This window comes from Astyanax mexicanus, chromosome 20, assembly GCF_023375975.1.
Source record: "Astyanax mexicanus isolate ESR-SI-001 chromosome 20, AstMex3_surface, whole genome shotgun sequence".
Classification (NCBI taxonomy): Eukaryota; Metazoa; Chordata; class Actinopteri; order Characiformes; family Acestrorhamphidae; genus Astyanax; species Astyanax mexicanus.
Window position 1 is genome coordinate 4,403,430 of NC_064427.1, and position 23,022 is coordinate 4,426,451.

At 39.4% G+C, this 23,022-nt stretch overlaps 1 protein-coding gene across 1 annotated transcript; it reads left to right on the forward strand.

The window, feature by feature from the left end:
- The first annotated feature begins 8,731 nt into the window (after positions 1 to 8,731).
- Positions 8,732 to 22,435, forward strand: gdnfa (glial cell derived neurotrophic factor a). The gene is made up of 3 exons (XM_007244797.4): positions 8,732 to 9,364; positions 11,947 to 12,168; positions 18,834 to 22,435. The coding sequence occupies exons 2-3, from the start codon at positions 11,973 to 11,975 to the stop codon at positions 19,373 to 19,375; spliced, it is 738 nt and encodes a 245-aa protein (XP_007244859.1). The 5' UTR covers positions 8,732 to 9,364; positions 11,947 to 11,972; the 3' UTR covers positions 19,376 to 22,435.
- Positions 22,436 to 23,022: the final 587 nt, after the last annotated feature.

The following is a 23,022-nucleotide window of genomic DNA, read 5'->3' on the forward strand; positions in this document are numbered from 1 at the left end:
GGTATTGCTTTTACCACGACTAGGGGTGGGTGACTGTTGTTTGTGATGCCCCCAAGTGAAAGTAATGCAAATCCAGGTCATGCAGCTTGCCATCAGCTGCCGGAGCCCTGAGAGAGCACAACTGGCCTTGCTGTCTATCTGGGTGGGTAGATGTCATTCTTTCCCCTCATCACTCCTGTCATATAAAGTATTTCAACATATAATATGAAAATGGTTCATCTCACATATTTTCAACCGACCCCTGCAAAAACAAAAACGAAAAGAAAATTGCAATTTTATTCTTTAATGTTATGTGACGTATTATTGTTTATAGTTTTATATGTTGGTTTTTCAAAAGTAATAAAGTAGCGAAACAAAAAAAAAAGTATGAACATGTATTTTTTTTAATAAAAATTAGTGAATTATTTAAGGACTCAAGGATCCCTCAAGGAGATTTTATTGTCATTCGCATCACATGTGGTACAAGAGCAGTTGTTAAAATAGATAAATATAGGTAAAATTAAATAAAATAAAATAAAAATAAGAACACAATAAAATAGAATAAAATAGAGCAAAATAGGCCTCAAGATAAATACACAAACACACAAAATTATTATCCTAATTGAAGCATTACCTTTTTAAAAAGGTAAAGGTAAGGAACACTAATGCACTTAATATTGATAGAATAATTAGCAATAAAATTATTAATGCAATATTTACACTGATTTTTTTTTTTTTGGTTTTGGATAATTAAACATGTACCGGATCAAACTGACCCAGCAACACTGACAAATGAACATAACAGGAGGGTTTATAGGCTTGATCGACCTGCAATCACCTAACACAGATAATTTGTCTAAGACCGTCTGATTAGATTGGATACAAAGATCCAGTCCAGAGGTCTTTACTGACTGACTCTCTGCTGTTGTGAAAAACAGCTCGGAGATTCTCCCTGGAGGTTGTCAACCTGTAGCGTAATGTATTACGTGTGAACTCTTACGTTCCTGTCAGGAAGATCCCGGGGAAATGCTGGTCTTCTGTAGTACCTCACTAATCAAACGGGAAACGTCTGCTGTTCCCAGACCCACAGAAACCACGATGAGGAACGCTGGGTATGTTATTGGGTTCTGTTCCAAAGAAATAATCATAATCATTGCTGAAAAAAAAAATGAGTTTAATGTCCTGTGATAACCCCTAGAGAGAGGCTGGCTCAGATAAATAGCGGAACCTAGTGTGAGTAGATGAATGACAGTCATACACACCAGTCATGCACACATATTGTGTATGTGTTCATATTAATCATAACTTCATGCTGAATCATATCAAATGCTTACTAATGCTCAGTAGTTTATGCTGGTAATAAATGGTCCTCAGTCAAAATAGACAAGCCCTCCTCCAGAGGTTCCAGCATGGAAAAACAGCAGCATGTTTACCTCATAATTGGGAAGGAGGCCAAGGAGATGCAAGGGAAATGAATGCACATCTGTGTGAATTGAAGCCATGTCGCGTGGCACTCTGATCTTTGGCCACTCTTTTTTACACCCGTGGCACATAAAGACTACAATTAAACCATTCTGAATGGTTCAGAGTTCCCTGCTTACTCAATCAGAATTTCCATTTTGTCAGTTGTTTTTTTTTTTTTCTTTTTTTTTTTCTTCGCCTCACTTGAACAACAGCCTCGTTTAGTCAGATCTAAATGCAGGTTTGATATGAATTTCTTAGTAGTCTATCTAAACATGGAACACACTAATAAAACATAAAACTACACTGATATGCCAACAGTGTTGGTAGTCATGAGGTATATTGTGTCCCAAGGACTTTGCTGTCTACGTTCCATGGAAGCTAAAGAATGCTGCAATGACCTGTAACATAGAGTCACTTGTAAGATAGAATAGAGTCACTTGTATGTTCGCATGGACAGTTCTAGCCAGATACTGCCAGTCATGATCACTAACAAAAACTACGCTGTGACATGCAGAATATTCTGGTCTATATACAATCAAACAGACATTCTTTTCAAATTTTGCCATCCCATTACACCAAATCCCTACAGTAATATTATACTGTGGAAAGTGTTTTTCAAGATATTAATGGTTTCATTTGATAAAAAACTTTTTTTTTTTTAAATTGTGGTCTATACATAACCTATTGTTTAAAATATTGTGGATTTAACCTGTGTATTTAAATCATTTTTAATAAGAGAAAGATGAGATCTGCTATTTCCAAAATGTTACACACTGTTCTACAGATAATACAGTTAATTTGTCTTTCTACTGTATATTTGTTGATTAGACCTGGTTAAATTATGTTTATTAAGTTATAAAACTAATTTCTGTTCCATTTTCAGTCTCTGCAGGAAAAGCGTGAGCAGCTTCTCCCCCGGCTCCGCGATGCAAGTGGCTACTGTAATACACGGTTTAGATGGGAACTCCACTTTTGCACAGATACTTGGAGGTTACTTGCTTGTTGCTATCTTACACCTCATCAAAAGTCTGTTTTACGCCTTGCGCCCGTGACTAGACAATGCATAAAGATTTAAAAACTATGAATATTTTGTCAGAAAATGTATTTTTAGAAAAGATTTCTGAAATAAAATAGCAAACTCTTTGAAATTTAGACATTTTATACTAGGTTGCCTATATTGACCGTGTAGGGCTTCAGATATACTGATAGATGTACATAATGACTGATTTCTGGCCCCGTATACAGTATCAGGCGCTCAGACTATCAGACTTGCCTCCAGTCAAGTCATGTCAACTTGCCATAAACAAACTAGACAAGTGTTCAGCCTTGTTTAATCACATGATAATATCTCATAACTTATACAGGTGTGGCCATTCCCAAGCCAAAGTCATCCTCTGAGGTAACGCTTCATGATCAAGCTACACACTGCTGTCCAATGACCTTTTTTGGCATGTTGTCGTACAGTACAGTCCTTTGCTCCAGTGTGTTCACTGTGTTCACTGTGTACAGTAAGCTTCTATTTCTGGACTAATGAAGTGTAAGGCAGAGGTCACCAACCTGGAGATCCACCTTCCTGCAGTTTTCACCTCCAACCCGAATACTCTCTGGGCTAATCACGGCCCGCTGGAGGCACTGATTAGAGGGTTGATTAGGGTTGGAGCTGAAACCTACAGGGATGTGGGGCTGCAGGAGAAGGTTGATGAGCTGTTCTGAAGGGATGGATAAAGAGTGTGGGAATATGGTCAATATAAAAATTCATCCTGACTGTTTTTTGGATGTAAACCCAGAGAAACATCATGTAGAACATGTATGTGGGCCTGAGGGGGAAGTAAAATAAAAATATGTACCGTTGTCATACAACTTTTATATTCATTTTTGTCATTTTTTTTTTATATTTAACATATTTTTCACCAATCCCTGGTGAAAAAATATGCTTAATTGTACTATAGATCACTAAAATATGGCCTCCAGGAGGATCTCCAGGAGCAAGGCTAGTGACCACTGTTCTATTATAACTAAAACATATTGAAAAATACTGTATCTTGAATCCTAATCCTGCCTAGCTTTAATACAAAACCCCAAACATACATAAAATATAATAACCAGACCTCTGAGAAATAATCAAATAGGATACGGACCGGTCTTCTATTCTCCTGCTCTCATATGAAGCTCTCAGCAGCCTCAGTCCTTCTTATTTCCCAGATATTGCTCTCTTTATATACCCACCTGTACCCTTACACTGTCCTCAGCTGGTGTATGACCACCCTTCGGTCCAGCCTCTCCGGTGGGCTCTGAGCGCTGATTAAATAGAACATTCCCCAGATTTGGCCCCCCGTCTCCGGACCTCTCCTCCCTCATGTCAGACACTGTCTAAATATAAATCAAATCTCAAAGCCCATCTCTCCTCCCGAGCCTTCAGCCCACTCCAGCTTTAATGTGATTTGTCTATTGTGGCTATGCTATGTCCTCTCTGCATTGATATCTGTTGTTCCACATGTTTTTTTGCCGCTCTGTCTTTCTTTTTCTCTGGGTTTTGTGAAAAGCATATATATATTTAACCCTTTCAGACCTGACTTGTTCCTATTCCACTGATAGAAAATATTTAAAAATACTGTATCCTATCTGTATTCTAACTGTATTCTACACCTTGCCCAAGACTATTATTATAATAGTATAATATACAATCTATACAAAGATCCATAAATCCGATTAACTAAAATATGTACAGTACTGTGCAAAAGTGAGTGTTTTAAATATAATGTGATTTGAACAGATGCAAATAAACATACATACAGTAAAACGTAACAATGAATTTTCATTTTTAACTATAAGTATGTTATATCCTGTGATCCAAGCTGAAGAACAAAGTGTAGAGATTCCAGATTTCTCCTGGATGATTTCCCTCTGTCAGCATGTGTGTGTATATATATATATATATATATATATATATATATATATATATATATATATATATGTTCAGTTCCGTCAGCAGCTCACCTGATTTACCACATTTACCAGTAATTCACCAAACCAGGTGTTAATTAATATGATGAGAACTAGAAATAACTCTATTAAACTCAAATGAGGAGAGATTAGGAGATGTTTTAAGGACAACAGGGCTGCAAAAGCTCTGCTTTTTGTAAAATTGGTGTTTGTATTTATTGTAATGCTATAATGTGTTTTACTAAACTAATAAACACTTACTTCACAGATAAGTGCTCTGGTGTTTCTATTTAGCCCTGCTTTAGATCACTGGATTAGAGGTCTCTGAAGAAAGATTTCGGCTCTTGCTCATGAATATTCATACTTTCAAACATATCGCCTCTGATTGGCTAACAGCACTGCAGCAGAGAAAGCATACCTGCCTTCCCCCCCCCCCCCCCCCCAGTTTACAAGCAGCTCTAAAACTCAAAGGACAAAATGTTTTCAAAGATACAGCCCTAGTTTTAAAGATATAGCACGTTCTGAGCTTTTCCTGATCAACTCGTATTTCTGAGGATGTTCTTTTACTACTTTTCACTACTGCAGACAATGGAGGCTAAGAAACAGTTTCACATGCAGCACCCATATACAACTCAGAGAGACCTATACAGTAGTTTTTCACAAAGAACAAGAAAAAGTGGATTTTAGGTCAAAGATGTGTGAAGATGTGGAGAACCGAAAAACATAATACTGTACCTGAAACATAACAATTTAATTTCTTTTTTTAATGTGTTGCAGGCCTGAAATGCAGGAATAGCTACGGTATTAAATATTAACAAATAAAATGTTAAATACAAGTTGAGCAGACAGAACATAAAAAAAAACAGCTTGGGTTCATTTTGAATCTGCAACAAAATCAAAGTCAAAGGAAACGTAAGAAACAGTGCAATTACTTTGTTTCGCGTTTTTCATCTTGTGTGAAGTATTATTATCGCTATTATTAAACAAAGAGGCAAAATCATTACATATTAAAGGATAAGCGTCTGCGAGGGAAATTACACGGAACGGTAAATAAACAAATCGGCGCTTTCCAGTACACATGCAATCAGTCTTTGTTAAACATGAGCTGAATGACAGCACGCTATTGTGGCTTTAGCAATGAAACATAAATATTATGAATGATTGGCATGCCTGCTGTAAGCCCTCGCCGAGGAGAGACGCGCTCCAGGCTGTAGCCCCACCCCCAGCCTGAAAGGCTAAACGAACACACGCATTAGCATGCGGTCCAAGTTAAATAGTTCAGAAATATTCACCTTAATACCCATTCAGACAAAACAAGCCAGGCCTTGTCATCAAGGATTTGAATGTCAGGAAGAGGATTTCAGTCCAGCGCTGGGTCTAATGTAGTAATAAACCGTCCCATCCAGCAAACACAATGCAGCTAACTCAGTTCTGGGAATGTTTTTGTTCAGGCTTGGGGTAAATACTGTCTCGTCAGACTCATATATAGTGCATATAGCCAACCGGCAGCTCACCGAAACAGCCTCCTACTACTCCAGATCAAAAGCCAGCAGGGTGTACGTTACATTAGAAAATGGCAGAAGCTCTTCAGGTGCACAACAGAAGTAACAGGAGCAGCAGGGTTGCCTTTCTGGGCCTTGTCATCCATATAATCCCCAACAGCTATTTGTGACACCGTACACCTTGCAGTCTAGTGTTGAATATCACTGGGGGACGTGTGTTATTCATGTCAGGCTCGTTGCATGCATTCATCTTCTGCATGCAACATGCATGGGTTATCATATAGTCACGTAATATCTAAAAATACAGTATTTACAACTTTACCAATAGCATATGAATGAAGAAAAATATGGTTGGACTGAAGCTTTATATGTGTAAATGTAAATGGTATTTTGATATACAGCTCTGGAAAAAAAATATTAAGAGAACACTTCTGTTTCTGAATCAGTTTCTCTGATTTGGCTATTTATAGGTTTATGTTTGAGTAAAATGAACATTGTTGTTTTATTCTATAAACTACAGACAACATTTCTCCCAAATTCCAAATAAAAATATTTATGATCATTTAGAGCATTTATTTGCAGAAAATGAAAATGAGAAATGGCTGAAATAACAAAAAAGAAAAGATGTAGAGCTTTCAGACCTCAAATAATGCACAGAAAACAAGTTTTAGCAGTTTTAGTAGTTCAACATTTGGTGGAATAACCCTGGTTTTAATCATAGTTTTTTTTCATGCATCTTGGCATCATGTTCTCCTCCACCAGTCTTACACACTGCTTTTGGATAACTTTATCCTTTACACTCCTCAAGCAGTTCAGTTTGGTTTGATGTCTTGTGATCATTCATCTTCCTCTTGATTATATTCCAGAGGTGTTCAATGTGATAAAATGCAAGAAACTCATCATTTTGTTCCAGAGCTGTAGGTAAGTGATTACAATAGTAGAGCTAAAGGAAAACTGTACAATTGAAAGAAGACTACACAGTTGAGGGCCTCTAGCCTTGATACAAAGTGAGATACAGTCAGATCCCAAACAGAACCAGAACCTGGATTCGTCATCAAATGAAATACAGTTCCAGTACACTGTAGTCCAGGTTTCTTGCTCAGTGGCAGGTTGGCGGATGGCCTAGTTGGCAGGCAGTTTGTCGAAATAATCATCATGCCTCTCAGTGGCGAAATATCTGAAAGTACATTGTAAATGCATGTCTAGCAGTCAACAGTCTCTCACCAGGAGGTACACTACCCAAAAGTAACCTCATTTGGAAGGTACCTAACTGATATTGCTGACCCACTTGTTGACAGGTATGTATATCCCTACCCTTGACAGCTAAAATTTTAGGCAAATAATTGGTGTTTTTATTTTAAGTTTTATTTTAACTCCGGTAGTGGGTGGGAACTGATAATGACTAAATTGGTAAATTGGAGAGAAAACTGGTTGAAAACAAAAAACAAATAAAAATGACAATAATGAAGATACACTTGGAGATGATTGGTGCATTTGTCTTTATAAAGCCTTTTGGATGCTTCTACAAGATGAATACAAGAATACTTTTCAATGCTTCAATATATTGTAAGCACTTAATGTGCCAAAAGTGGGAACAGCTTCCAATGGTTTGGTCTGGCAGGCTGGTTGGGGGTGGTGATGATATGCTGTAGATGATTGGTGCTTTAATCCAAGAGATCTTCATAAAGAGTCCTTTTGAAAAATCCAACTAGGTCTCAGTAAAACATATAAACAAACCCACTTAGAGCCCATATCCACCTGAAGAAGTCATATAGAGGAAGTTCTACCCATTAGCATGTTGGTTGGACATCACCAACAGACACGCCTACCTTACTGGCTGCTAACACTCCTGGACAACTATGTAATATTGAAGCAATCTTTGACATTTACTGCTCTACAGTTAATTTAGGCAGATAAACTTAAGGAACAGCCTCTAATGGTTTTATCTAGAAGGCTGGTTGGGGGTGGTTGTGATATTCTGTAGATTGGTGCTTTAATCCAATAGATCTTCCTAAAGAGTCCTTTTGAAAAATCCAACTATGTTTTAAAAAAATATATAAACAAACACATTCAAAGCCCATATCCACCTGAAAAACTCGTATAGAGGATGTTTCACCAATCGACATGTTGGTTGGAGAGCACCAACAGCCATTCCTATCCCACTGGCTGTTTAATTTTCTTTAAACTTATGCAACATTGGACCAATCTTTGAGTCAAACCTGAGGAATTTGGGAACTGGGGTCCGAGTAAAAACTCATGAACAAACCCACTTAGAGCCCATATCCACCTGAAAAAAAATGTATATAGTGACAGACAGACAGACAGACAGACAGACAGACAGACAGACAGACAGACAGACAGACAGACAGACAGACAGACAGACAGACAGATAGATAGATAGATAGATAGATTTTTAAATTAAAATTGTGGATGGTCATATAAAGGACGATCTTCTAAAAAAATGGATCTTAATGAAGGCACGCTTGATAAACCCAACTGGATCCAAGTAAAAACTCATGGACAAACCCAGTCAGAGCCCATGACCACCTGGAGCCCACCTATAGCCAACATTCTTCCAATGAGTGTTTAGGTTGGGGCAGTACCAACAGAGCTACAGTGCCAGAGCCAACACTGGCCAACATTGGACCAATCTTTTGTCACATACCACAATTCCAGCCCTACAGCTGAGCTGATTGACAGCTGTCAGATACAGTAAGCTTGAGGAACAGCCTCCAGTGGTTGGATCCAGCCGGCTGGTGGGGGGTGGTGGTTGTGTTGTTGGAGGAGTGGATGGGTGGTGGGGGGGTGGGTGTTTGGAGGCGGACTCAGGAGACGTCAGTGCTGTCCAAGCCCATAAAAGCCGTAAAGACAGGCACATGCGCGTCTGCATGGATAGCAGCAGCAGTGTAGCAGTAGCAGCTGTGAGTACAGCAGCGAGAGGAAAGCGCGCGGTATTCCCAGCAGCTCAATTGGAGTTTTTTTACCAGAGTGCAGGACGCATGGTGTCTCTACAGAGGAACCAGAGATGATGGAGATGGACAGAAGCCACGTGTGAAGCTCCTGCGTGGTTTATTTCAAGGAGAAGGAAGAGGAGGAATTGGTGCATTGGTGCAGATCTGAGTCTACAGCCGTTCCGTCAGTCATGCTGCCTTTATTTCCAGTGTCCTCCGTGGATCTGCGCGTAAAAGCGCACGCACGGGAGCCCGCTGCGCGCTGACCGGAGCGCGCGGGACGAAGGAGGGGGTGGGGTGGGGGTCCTGGACGAATATACACACACACATATGCACCAACACACACATATACACACACACACACACACGCTGGACGACGCGCTCTGAATGGATGCGGATTATCTGAAGGCTCCCTCTCCCGGACGCCACTCTAATAACGCAGCGTGGATCTTTCACCGAGCCTCGCGCCACTGGGAATTTGTGTGTTTGTGTCCGGACTGCAGGTCTGCATGGGTCCGAGCTAAGGTGAGTCAGGCTGGCACTCACACACACACACACTCTCACACATTCACACACTTATGCACTACTACACTCATCTCATAGGCTAGGTTAGATGTTGGACCAAATTTAGGACAAGATACTAACACACACGCGCACACACACAGATACGCATATTTCCAGGCATGTTGACACTGTGTAAATGTGTGCATGTGTTAGTGTTTGTTACTGTGTGAGTGTGTGACTGTGTGTTAAAGAAGCTGGACAGGTTTCCTGCTGTTGTAGGAGCTTGTTTTTGGACACCAGCTATATTTGTTACATAATTTAGTTCCTAAATTGTTCTGCTAGTCTGAAGGTTGAAGGTGAACTTTTGGAGGCTTTTCTCCTTTTCTCAATCCAACCAGCCAACACACCCATTTGCTAATCAACCAACCAGCTACCCTATCAATTAACTAACTAATCAACCAACCAAAAAAAAAAACTAACAAGTCAAACTGATCAACCAATCAACCAACCAGTCAAATTACTGTGTAATCAACTAACCAACCAACCAATCAATCAGAAGCAAGACTCATATTACATCTCATCATAATGGAATGGACATTAATATTTTTTTATATTGATAAGGTTCTGCTGGTCTGAACATTTGAGGTGAACCCTTGATGGCTCCTTCTCGCAAATCTACCCAATCAACCAACCAATTTGTAAATCAATCAACCAACTATCCTATCAACTAACAAACTAATCAGCCAACAAATCAGCTTACAAATTAACCAACCAATAGACCAATTAACTGATCAATTAATCAACCAACCAGTCAACTTATCGTGCAATCAACTAACCAACCAATCAATCAGAAGCAAGACTCATATTACATCTTATTATGGCATCATGGAATGGACTTATGGAACTTATGGAATGGATATCAATATTTTTGATATTGATAAAGTTCTGCTAGTCTGAAGGTTGGAGGTGAACTTTTTGGTGGCTCCTTCTCTCAAATCAAGCCAACCAACCAACCTATTTTCTAAGTAACCAACCAGCAACCCTATCAAATAAATAACTAACCAATCAATCAACTAACAAATGAATTAACCAATAGACCAATCAACTAAACTACCAATCAACTTACCATCTAATCAACTTACTATCCAATCAACCAGCGTGTACATGGTAGCAAAGAGAAGCAAGACTTATATATATTATATATATATTTATGTATGTAAATATGCTATGTATATGTATGTGTATCTATACTGCATGTATGTAGATACATACATATAGACAAACAATTATGCAATTATATTTTATATTTGTACTATATATGCAAGTTGTATAACATTATATGACATTTTGATGGACAATTAAAGCTAATGTAGTTCTCAGAGTCATAACTATAGTGGAACCATGTGTTTTGAGTACATTGATGCCAAAATTGCTTTATTTAAGCAAATTTAAAAATGTATATGTAGTTTTTGATTTGCCTTGGTTTTCAATATAAATACTGTTTTCACAAAAAAAAACCTTAAAGATCCTCTATTCTAAGAATGTTTAGCACAGATTTTACTGGAAAAAAAATATTAAGCGCTTAAACTAGGAAAAAATTACACAAAGTGAACTTAGATAATATACTACATCATTATTACATCATATGTCAATAGAGTGATATACGAAGGTTCTTTGGCTCATAGTAAGTTAAGAATTTTAAAACCAACTACAAATTCTATCACTTGTATTACTTGTGGTTTTACCAGGCAAATAACTAAACTAAACATATAAACGTGTTTGTGTGGAACTATTGGATTCACTTAAGAACCCTAAATTGATCTTGTGAGAGCTCAAACTTGATCAAATAAAAAACAAATGTGTTTTATGTTATATATAAACAAACTGTGATATGCACATGTGCACATATATATTTAGAGAGAAATTGTTAGGTTATGTAAAACATTTGCATGTAAAATGAGGTTATGTAAAACCAATATATCAAAAACATTTTTTGGACAAAAAACAAAATACATGCGAGTTAAAGCACAAAGCTGGTGAGTCGGCTCTGGCACTGAACGCACATTCTCTGCTTCAGCTGTATTGGCAAAAATCTGTTCAGCATTAACTAAATTTACGCAGATGGTCTTGCTATTCTGGACCCATAACTGTAGCCTGTCCTTAAATTCAGTGTTTGGGGATCTAACAAAGTCAATTTATTTTATTGATATATTATTTTATATGTCCCAAAACTTCTAAAACTTCTCTTGATTTGATTACATGAAATAGGTCAAACCTGCTTTTGGTATTTCCTGTACATTCATCACATTCAGCGCATGTTTTATAGGTTAACCGCAGTAAATTGAAAAATTGTCTGTGCTGTAGAAGAAGAGGAGGAAAAACACCTCAGAGGCTTTAAAATAATACAATAAAACTGGATAAACTATTCCTATAAACGATGCATAGTCTCCTTCTTCTCCTTTTTTTTCCTGAGAACAATAATTATGATGTTAATTGTCTGTTACGTGTCCGTATGTGTATATTTATTTTTATGCATTAATTTGGGAACCAGATAAACCAAATGAACCAGAATAACCTTCAGCATGGCCTTCGTTTCTTTGCAGCTCCTTCCATAGGAACGGAGTCTAAAATGAAGTTATGGGATGTTCTAGCCACGTGTTTGTTGCTCCTGAGCTCTGCGTCCGCCCGTCCTCTGTTCCACAAACTGCAGCCGTCGAAGAGAGCCTCACTGCCACAGCATTACACTGAGCCCCTCGCTGGGGACCCCGTCATAGACTCCCGACCTGAAGCCGGCAGTCTGAAACAAGCTTTCATGGAAGAACAAAGTAAGTCTGAGTTTAAATGAAGCATTGGCGCACTGTATTGGTTTTCAGCTCTCTAGCTCTGGAGAATGTATCCCTATAGGAGTACATCCCTAAGTTAGTGTTTTTTTCTAATCGATCTTGTGATAGGCTTGGTTAGTTATTTGCTGATTAGTTGGATCAGGTGTGAAATTGGTGTTTTTTTCCACTGCATGGTTTACCACTATGGTTTAACCTTACACTTACTCGCTTTCTGGTACCTGCCTGGTACCTGGTGCATTTTCCACTGCCACAGCTCTCACCATCCTTTGAAGTGTAGCTTGTGACATCACAAAACACCATCATTACATCATCTTCATAGCAAGATACTGTGTATCAATGAAGAGTGCTGGATTATTTTGGTAATTGACTAATCTGGCGATTATTTTTCTGATTAGCCGAATTTTCCATTCCCTCCAACTCTGTTTGTGGTGGTTATAGCCCCTGTTTCTTGCTTTCTATATCACTTCAAAAAGATAGAAACTGCTGAATATGGGATTTTAATACCCTGCAAATGTCCAAAATATTGACCTTGGAAAATGCGTGGAAAGTGCTGATATTTAGTAAGGAAATATGTAAACTGTTGTGTTCGAGCATGTTCCGAGTGTAGGCCGAGCTGAGTGTAACTTGTGTGAGTGTCCCCAGTACTTGTGTAGTGCTGCAAATTAACGATTAGTTGACAATGGACATTTGGAGTCGACAGATTTTTATTTGTCGATTATATCGACTAATCGTTGCAGCCGTACTGTGTTGAGCTATGTTCCAAAGCCTAGGCTGCAGCTGAGGTGGGCTACATTTTTGGCTGCCACATCAATAAAGTCTGGACCAGCCCAGAAAGTTTGGAGCAATCTGAAGGGCGCAACTGATGTATCCTTCCTTGTCCTCACCTACCCACAAATGTGCATATACTGCACAGAGGGAAAAAATGGAAAACAGCATTATGAAAATTAAGAGAATTTAGCAGAAAGATCAAGAGTTTGTTGTAAAATATTAGTTTGTATAATACTTATTTATGAATGCAAAAAAGTGGCATTGTGTGACATTTGCATAAGAAGGTGAGAAGGTGTCTTAATAGGACAGTCTTACCGAGGATCCATCCTAATTTGACTGAAGCCTAGTCCTTGGAATGTAGCTTTGGTTTGTGGCTTTTTGTGCTATTTTGAGTTAAATGATGAAAGTGGTGATTTTCTCTGGCCAATAAGTGCACTGCTCTGCGAGTTCACGTGCAATGTTTTAGGCTCTGCTTGTCTTGCGTGGAACCACGAAGTGAACAGGTACCAGGTACCAAATGTGCCTACAGAATGTGCAAGCCATAGGGTATTCCCTAAATACATAAATTAATTATTAGAACAGCATAAATTAATTATTAGAACAGCATTGCTGAGGTAAATTCATTATTATAATAGCACAGTGTAAAACAGTATAGCATTCAAAAGTTTTAAGTTGTAAAAAAAATGTAAAATGTAGGTACCATAGGTTCCATGTAGTGGAAATGCAGCACTAGATCATGAAACACGACTGAAACGTGTAGACCAGGGTATTTCAGGACCAGGCTTGGGAATCACTGTAGTGAACTTTCCTGTGAGATGATGTTCATCACTCATCAGTTCATTCAGCTTAAAAAGGGCCACCCCTTAAACTGCTTACTCATATCACAGTGTCTCATTTCAATGTTGACAACCATGGTGTTGTCATTATTTCGCTGTCAAACTTTGTTATTCACTTAAGCAGGGAACGTAAACTATGTTGACCAAACCAAGTAAAATTATACCCACATTGGCCGAGCTTCCAAAATGCAGATTTCCAGTGTGGTGACACTGAAACCAGAGCTTCTCAACCACAAGGGCTACCAACTATTTGGTGCCAACCACTTTGAAAGGATGTCTCGTCGCGAAAATATGTAATTATGTTTGTATCTGTTTTACAAAGACCAGAACTTTATACACAGTGGTCTCAGAAGCCTTGATCTCCGTTTGCCTGGGCATGCCGTTATGCAACTGTAAAATTAATTTGGGAGGAAAGGAGCAGAACAGAAGACGACAAAGGTGATGCTGTCCTAAACATGAGGAATGAATTGACCTTCTTTCTCTGGAAGTGTTTAGCTTCAATTCACTGCTCCTCCCAGTAAACCAGTAGAACTTTCCTTTTCTTCCCCCCATAGACATTCAAAAGAAAAACTACGATAGCTACATCCGCTCTGAGAATCCAGAATATAGACATCATAAACCAGTGGTGGTCTTGAACTGTTTAAAAGAGCAGGAACACAACAAAAGCCCTGTATATTCTAGAGGGAGTGGGTCTAAAACTAAAACATAATTGAGAACAATTGTACAGCTCTGTATTGTACAATCAAATACAGTTTATCCCAGTTTATATTGTGAGGTCTTCTATAGACCTTCTATAGACACAATTAATTTACTGACCTGACTCTACTTCATTTGAGTATCACCTAACCAGGCACTTCCAGGCACTAACCCAAACCTTAACCATTAATCAACCCTAACCATAACTGTTGATCGACCCTAAAATCTAACCCTACATCTAACCCTAACCTTAACCCTTAATCAACCCTAACATCTAACCCTACACCTATCCCTAACCTTAACCATTAATCAACCCTAAAATCTAACCCTACACCTAACTCTAACCTTAACCCTTAATCAACCCTAAAGTCTAACCCTAACCATTAATCAACCCTAAAACCTAACCCTACACCTAACCCTAACCTTAACCATTAATCAACCCTAAAATCTAACCCTAACCATTAATCAACCCTAAAACCTAACCCTACACCTAACCCTAACCTTAACCATTAATCAACCCTAAACTCTAACCCTAACCATTAATCAACCCTAAAACCTAACCCTACACCTAACCCTAACCTTAACCATTAATCAACCCTAAACTCTAACCCTAACCATTAATCAACCCTTAAATCTAACCCTAACCATTAATCAACCCTAGAAACCTAACCCTACACCTAACCCTAACCTTAACCATTAATCAACCCTAAAATCTAACCCTAACCATTAATCAACCCTAAAACCTAACCCTACACCTAACCCTAACCTTAACCATTAATCAACCCTAAACTCTAACCCTAACCATTAATCAACCCTTAAATCTAACCCTAACCATTAATCAACCCTAGAAACCTAACCCTACACCTAACCCTAACCTTAACCATTAATCAACCCTAAAATCTAACCCTAACCATTAATCAACCCTAAAACCTAACCCTACACCTAACCCTAACCTTAACCATTAATCAACCCTAAACTCTAACCCTAACCATTAATCAACCCTTAAATCTAACCCTAACCATTAATCAACCCTAGAAACCTAACCCTACACCTAACCCTAACCTTAACCATTAATCAGTTATAAAATCTAATCCTAACCATTAATCAACCCTAGAAACCTAACCCTACACCTAACCCTAACCTTAACCATTAATCAACCCTAAACTCTAACCCTAACCATTAATCAACCCTTAAATCTAACCCTAACCATTAATCAACCCTAAAACCTAACCCTACACCTAACCCTAACCTTAACCATTAATCAGTTATAAAATCTAATCCTAACCATTAATCAACCCTTAAATCTAACCCTAACCATTAATCAACCCTAAAACCTAACCCTACACCTAACCCTAACCTTAACCATTAATCAGTTATAAAATCTAATCCTTACCATTAATCAACCCTAGAAACCTAACCCTACACCTAACCCTAAACTTCACCATTATTCAGTCCTAAAATCTAACCCTACACCCTATCCTAAATATTAATCAACCCTAAAATCTAACCATACACCTAACCCTAACTCTAATCTTAACCTAAACTTTAAATCTAACCCTAAACCCAATGCTAAAATGTTAAGATTTGAGTTTGGGTTAAAGTTGGATGAAGGGTTTCATTCAATAGAGAATCATTTACTTTTACCTGTCAGTTCAGCTGCATTTAAAAGCATCACTGAGATCATCAAATCGATCATTTAAGTAAAGTGTTACCGAAACCTACTTAAAAAAACCCTACTGTACTGTGATGCACAGAAGAAATGTGTGTACTGTAGGATTCACCCTTCGCTGAATTTCAACCACGATATCTACAATTAGTGTAGATATACTAGTTCTAAAGTCAGAATTGTTTTTATACACAAAAGTAGTGTAATGTGTTACAGTCTATAAGAAGCACAGTCAGTCGGGCACTTTGTTTTTTTTGCAACTCTAGCTGTCACTTTAGCTGTGCTTTTTCAACCATGAGGGTCCCGGGGGGGAGGTTGCCCCCAATGCCCGCCCATTGAGTCCATTGCAGGTAGGTTAGGGATTTGCTGTACATGGACATTTTAGGTAACAGAGTGCCATACTTTCGCTGTGTTTACGTCCTTTTTAACAGCCGTGTGGGAGGTTCTCCGTTTGTTTAAGTGAAGATGACACTGTTTTGTCTTTACACGGTAGTAAACCTGTACATTTTCTAGATAAGGCATGGAATGCTAAGCAAGTCCCAGCAAGCTAATGGTCCATCTAAATCGCTAAGGCTGTTATCTTTAGACCATGCTTTATTGGCACACAATGGCATCAGTGTGAAACCATGCCCGTCGTCTATTAAATTAAAACAGTGTGGCTAGAGTTTTACAGTCACTACAGCCTACTTTACGAAAATTCCTAAAGATGATGATATGCCCAGTCCAAAGCTTCTCTTAAAGCCGGGCAATTCAAAGTCTCAGAGCAGTGTAATAGTGTAATAGCCATCGAGACTGTAGCAAAAAGGCAAAGAAGTAGGTTAGCTGAACAAAACAAACACATATTGAATCGCTCAGCAGCGGTTGGGTGCATGAATGTCCTCGGTGCAGTGCCTCACTCAGTATTTCTGTCAACATATCCTCAAACCTCCAGTTGTGAACAGCTTGGCTTCCATATACTTTAGAGATCCCCTGTAGTTCCCTGCCCTTAGGATCTACCGTATGTAACAACACCACTGTATCAACAGGCGTATGAGAAATGCATACAAGCGAAGTGGCCCTCAGAATAAGCCGATCCTTGCAAATCAAGTTAAATATGTCAGCAGGTTATGTCACGTAACCCGCAGGCCGGAGCTCAGCCAACTCCTACTGTCTGACAGGGCCGTCAGTCTGGGTGCTTCACAAAGCAAAGGCGTTAGGGATAATGCCATTGTGTTAACATCGACAGAATTCCCATCACACCCTCAGCAGAGCACGCTCCTACAAACGCTTACCTCCGTGCTCTCAGACTCACCTGCATGGCTCACGGCGCGCTTTAATGGAATTGTCGGATTGTCGCTTCCTCCAATTTCATTATTTGCTTAAAGGGACGCTTTATAATATGATTAGTCTTTCCAAAAAGACACGATGGTCTCAGGAGAGCTTTTCCAGATGTCATAACGCAGCCCGTTTCGTTGACTTGTGAGCGAGTGAACTCGAGGAAGTTCCTTCTTTAATGAAATCACTGTGTAATACACGTAGATCAAAGGACTTTTCATCTTTCTCCTCCGCGTTCGAGAGCAGGACAGAGCGTATGTTTCGAGTTTGCCGCTCAGCAGATGTATTCTGCTGTGCTTCAATGTCATAATATAAATGCATTTGCCGTGTACTTAAAGGGAACAGAATCGAGAAAATAGAATCACTCAGGCCAGGGACTGCAAATCACCTTCTTTCATTTAAGGAAGGCAGATCACATGCAAGGACGGGAATGGTGCACTTGTGGGATGTTCTGATAGCAGCTGTTTTCTACCCTGGCTCTGGATACACATCCCTTTCCGTGCTTTAACACTCGTATTTATTTTGTCTTAGAATTGGTTGATTTGCTTGTTAATTAGCTTGATTATTAAATTAAATCAGATGTAAATCAGGTGTTTGGGCAGGAAAAACATGAGCAGGAACATGTGCAGTGCAGTGCAGTGCTGGGTGACTCTAGGACCGGTTCTGGGAACCACTGTTATAGGGAACTGTATCACTGTTAAAAGGATAAATTCCTTTACTAACTTTTATGTGTTCTTCAATAACTGTAACTGTGGAGGAACCCATTAAGGCGCTTTGGAGAATATACTGTAAATAAAAGCTTAAGGTGCATCTAGGAACTTTTTTTTAATGAAAACCTGTTCTAAAAAATAATCAAAGCACCATAAGGGGTTCCTCCACAGTGTCAAATTGAGGAACTGATGTATGACAGCATCACCTGAGACTCGACCATACAAAACTGGAGCAAATGTTGATACTCAGCAAAAGGGGTGTTGACACAAGTGGCTTGGGATGATTCCCATATTATACTCAGCAACTGGAAAGCTAGCACAAGCGGCTTGGGCTGATTGTGGTATTATACTCTGCAAATGGGGTTGTTGGCACAAGCGTCTTAGGCTGATTTACGTAATATACTTGGTAATCGGGGTGATGACACAAGTGGCTTGGAATAATTTCCATACTATACTCACTATACTCTGCAACTGATGTGTAGGCACATGCAGTACTAGATGGGAATCAAGCACTGGGAACAGAAAAATGCAACTCAGGCGATACAGGCTCAAGAGATTTTTTTATAATCTGGGAACTTATCTAGGAATATTTTTAACAATGCACAATTGCCTTTCCAATACGGTTTCTAACTATTTCTATTGTTTGTTCTGTTCAAGATGATATCAACGGCCTCTACCCAGAGCAGTTTGACGATGTGATGGACTTCATCGAGGCGACCATTGGTAGACTACGGAGGTCTCCGGAGGCGGACAATGGCTTGGTGGGCAAGAAGGACAGGGGGAGACAGAGAGGAGCAGCAAACACCGACAGAGGAGGTCGGGGGCGAGGAGAAAAAAAGAAGGGTCGAGGACGGACTGGAGGCAGAGGGGGCAAAGGGAGTCGGGACGACCTGGTTAAAGGTCAGGGCCGCGGGTGCCTTCTCAAAGAAATCCACCTCAACGTGACGGACCTCGGGTTGGGCTACCGGACCAAAGAGGAATTGATATTCAGGTACTGCAGTGGTCCCTGCTTCGATTCAGAGACCAACTACGACAAGATCCTGAACAACCTCACCCACAACAAGAAGCTGGACAAAGAGTCGCCTTCGAGAACTTGCTGTCGGCCAATCGCGTTCGACGACGACCTCTCGTTCTTGGACGACGACTTGGAGTACCACACTCTCAAGAAGCATTCCGCCAAGAAGTGTGCCTGTGTCTGACTTGCGAGGTCATGCGAAAAAAAAAAAGAGGGAGAAAAAGACACTTGGACAAAAAGCAGGAGTCTCGCACTTCACAGGGCTCAAGGCCAGTGCGAAGACTAATGCTGCTTCTCGGAGGGAAAGTGCAGGGCTTGAGTGTGTCATAGCTTATTTTCCCCAGACACTCAAAAAGAACAGCCCGAGAAAAGCTAGCGGCGCACGTCAGATATGGTGGAAATCTTTCGACCCGCAGGACTGAGGTTTAACAGCGAAAGCTTCGGGAAAAAAAGTACTTTACAGCTGAGGAGCAACGACTAAGTATTCACTTTGTTACCAAACAAAACCAGAGCATTTCCTTATAAGTGCGGCTTAAAGTGTTTAATGCTATTTAAATAGCAACAATAACATACTTCATCAATAAGTCACACACAAATCACATCCTGACAGCTGTACCATTGAAGTATACACAAACTGTAATTTAGGACCTGTGCGTGGTAGCCCTTGGGATGGGTGCTTTGGAGTTAGCGCACTGGAGAGGTTGTGGACAGCAACGATTTTATGGATTTTTCCATTAGCTGCAGAGCGCGGTGAACACTCGGACATTTACTTACTCAGAAAAACCTGAGAGCGCCCTTCTCACGGTGCGGACTGACCGACCCCACAGCCACACAGTCATGATGGACTCGGACTCATCCCAGAAAATGTTTAATATTCAGAAAGTTATCTATATAGTATATATGAAATGCGTATTTATTGAAATCTAATTAACTTATTGTTATTTATTGCGATCCATTGTATTAGAGTGTTTTTTTTTCGTATTATTATTTATTTGCGGAGCTTTTTTTTTTTCTCCTCCATCTTGGACGGTGCCAAAGTTGGAGCACGTGTTTCTAAGGAAAAGCAGATGACGTGATAATCTAGCCTCAAGGTTTTAGCTGTACAGTGATCACTCACTCGTTATAGGAGCCGTTGTTAGAACCCTGCCTCACACCTCGTTTCTGGATAAAACAAATGGTACATTCAGACCTCATTACACTAACCAAACAATTACCAGATGATTTAACTTAAGGACGAGTGGACCAACGATTCTGTGGAAGGGGAGGGAAAATAAAACAGAAAAAGTTACAGGAAAACAGACAGCTTTTTGTTTAGTAAATTGCATGTATGATACACTATATGTTCAAATGTTTATGGACACCGTATTTAATGAATGCATTTGGGTGGTTCAATTTGCACCCTTGCTTGCTGCTAACAGAGATTTGGAAAGTGTCTCTGTAGAAGACAAACATATACTTATTAAAACCATCCCTCCTAATGCTGGGCGTTGTCTACTGGAGGAATATACGATATACAATAAACCTCCAGCACTGATTTGTGAAAAAGTGAATTGGGGTATTGGTAACGAGGTGGAATGGTGGAGTCATCAACCAATACAAATTCTCAAAGCAATGCAATCCATTAGATTCCCTGAACAGAACAAACAGGTACTCTAACAACAAAAGCAGAATAAACTCTGCTGAGCTTTTTAATTCCCTTGCTTTTGGTAGAAAAAATGAAGATAAAAAACTGGCGTCCAAATGCTTTTGTCCATATAGTGTAACACAATATTCACAATATTCCTCACGTTTCCTGTAATCTTGTGTTGCTTAGGAAAACGAATCATGTAAATGGGTTAGAGGAGGAGGAGGGGAAGGCAAGGCCTGTGGCAGACCAGTCAATGTTTACTCAACGCGAGCAGTTTAAGCAAAATGTTAACATTGGCTCTCCAACTGCTCTACACCAATTATCTGTTTGCGAGAGAAAATACAGCTCCTGCCCTGTGTGTTTATTTTCAACCAAAATAAATCCACTACTGAGGAGGAGGTTTCTAGCATAGCTACACCGTGCCCCATGGAGACCCAGAATCACAAATAGAAAACATCCTTCCAAACAAGTCAGTCAGGGGTTCCAACAGCGCTGCATGAGAGGATATGCTACGCCAAGGCTATGCTACGCTAGGGCTAAGTCTCCCAGTACCTGATGATGCCTTGTGTTTGTTTCTGAGGTCATTAAGGCCACCTCAGCAGCTTGTTGGCCAAGTTTAAGCCCCCCTGATCTGGGTTTAGAAAACGATCCTCAAACATTTGAACTTAAGCTGCTCCGCTAGTCGTGGCACCCTGGTGTTTAAGACCATTTAAACAAGATCTGCTTCTGTCTTCCTCAGCTGAATTGGAGTAAACCTCCTAAACAGAAGGAGACAAAAACAGTTGGCGAGGACAGGCACGGCACGAGCTCTAGAGCTCCAGAACTCTAGTAAACATACAGACAGAAAAGCAGGACTTCAGAAACAGCTGGCGATGCTTACGTCACCGCCGTTCTGAGAGCAGATTTTGGTCTCAGCCACACAGAAAGACCCCGGGGAAACGCCTCAACGATTCCGTGGATTACGGAGCAAAATCTGGCCTCATACAACAGGCATGGAGCTAGCTTTACTCGATAATCCCTCCTATATATACAGCGCACAGTACAAAATCCAAAAAATCCTCACAATTCAGACGTTCTGGTGGGTATTTAGGCCAAACTCCCCTCTTAAATTGCTAAGTTAGCTCCATATTTAATGTACTGTAGCTCAACTGTCCCCAACAGGCTCCTCATCCATCGCAAAATAATTCACGAATATGTTTCCATATACCGTGTTCTGTACTCTTCTGTCCTCATGATTAAGATGATGATGATGATGATGAAGATGGTTTGCTGTACTGTTAAGTGTTCTGTTGTGACTAAAGTTTGTGGATGCTTTTCAGGTGCTCTTAAGGTTGCTGGAAATTTCAGAGAGTCTATAAACACACACCAAATTAAAAAATGTTAAAAAATTAAAAAAATTAGAATGATATGTGATTAATATATATATATATATATATTTCCAGTAAGAATTTGGGGGGAAGGTAGATTGTAACGTTTCCATCCTGCAGTGTATTTGTCAAGTCCTGTGAAAAAGTTGTCTTGCTTGTTTTGTGTTACTGAACCAAAGCTCTCTACAGACTTTATTTTTGTACAATATTCATTTTATAACTTTTTACAGAATAAAACTCGTTTCTATCACTTTGCTGTTCGTGTATTGAGAAAAAAAAAAAAGAGAATGATTAACTACCGTTGACATGCATACACAGAGGGTTATACTAAAAGTAATGCTGTGTGATTGAGTAATTGAGTGTTTGGGTGGTATTTGGGAAATAACCATAAAATATTTAAGCATTGAAAAATTGCACTTGAAAGCCCAAAGTAATTGTTTTTACAAATGAGAAATTTAGGATTCTACTCAATTGGTGCATTTACAAGATGTCTTTTAAAATGTAAAATAGTATAAAAAATACTGTATACCTGATGCAAATGTCTCATCTAAACTGTCTTTCAAATTGTCTGTGCTAATATTAGCATATATTTTGTTATTTTTATCTAGAAGTTAACAGTTGTTAAAACCTCATTTTTTGCTATATTGTAATAAGGCGTGGTTACATTAAGGAATTGGGCTTTGGCACATTAAATTAGACAAAATAGCTCATCAAACATTCCAGTTAGCAACCAAGATACACCATCTTTGATGTTTACATTACACATCGGCATATATGCATTTATAATCATTTATGGCAGGGGTTTTCAACTGGTCTCAGTCCCGGACCCACATTTTT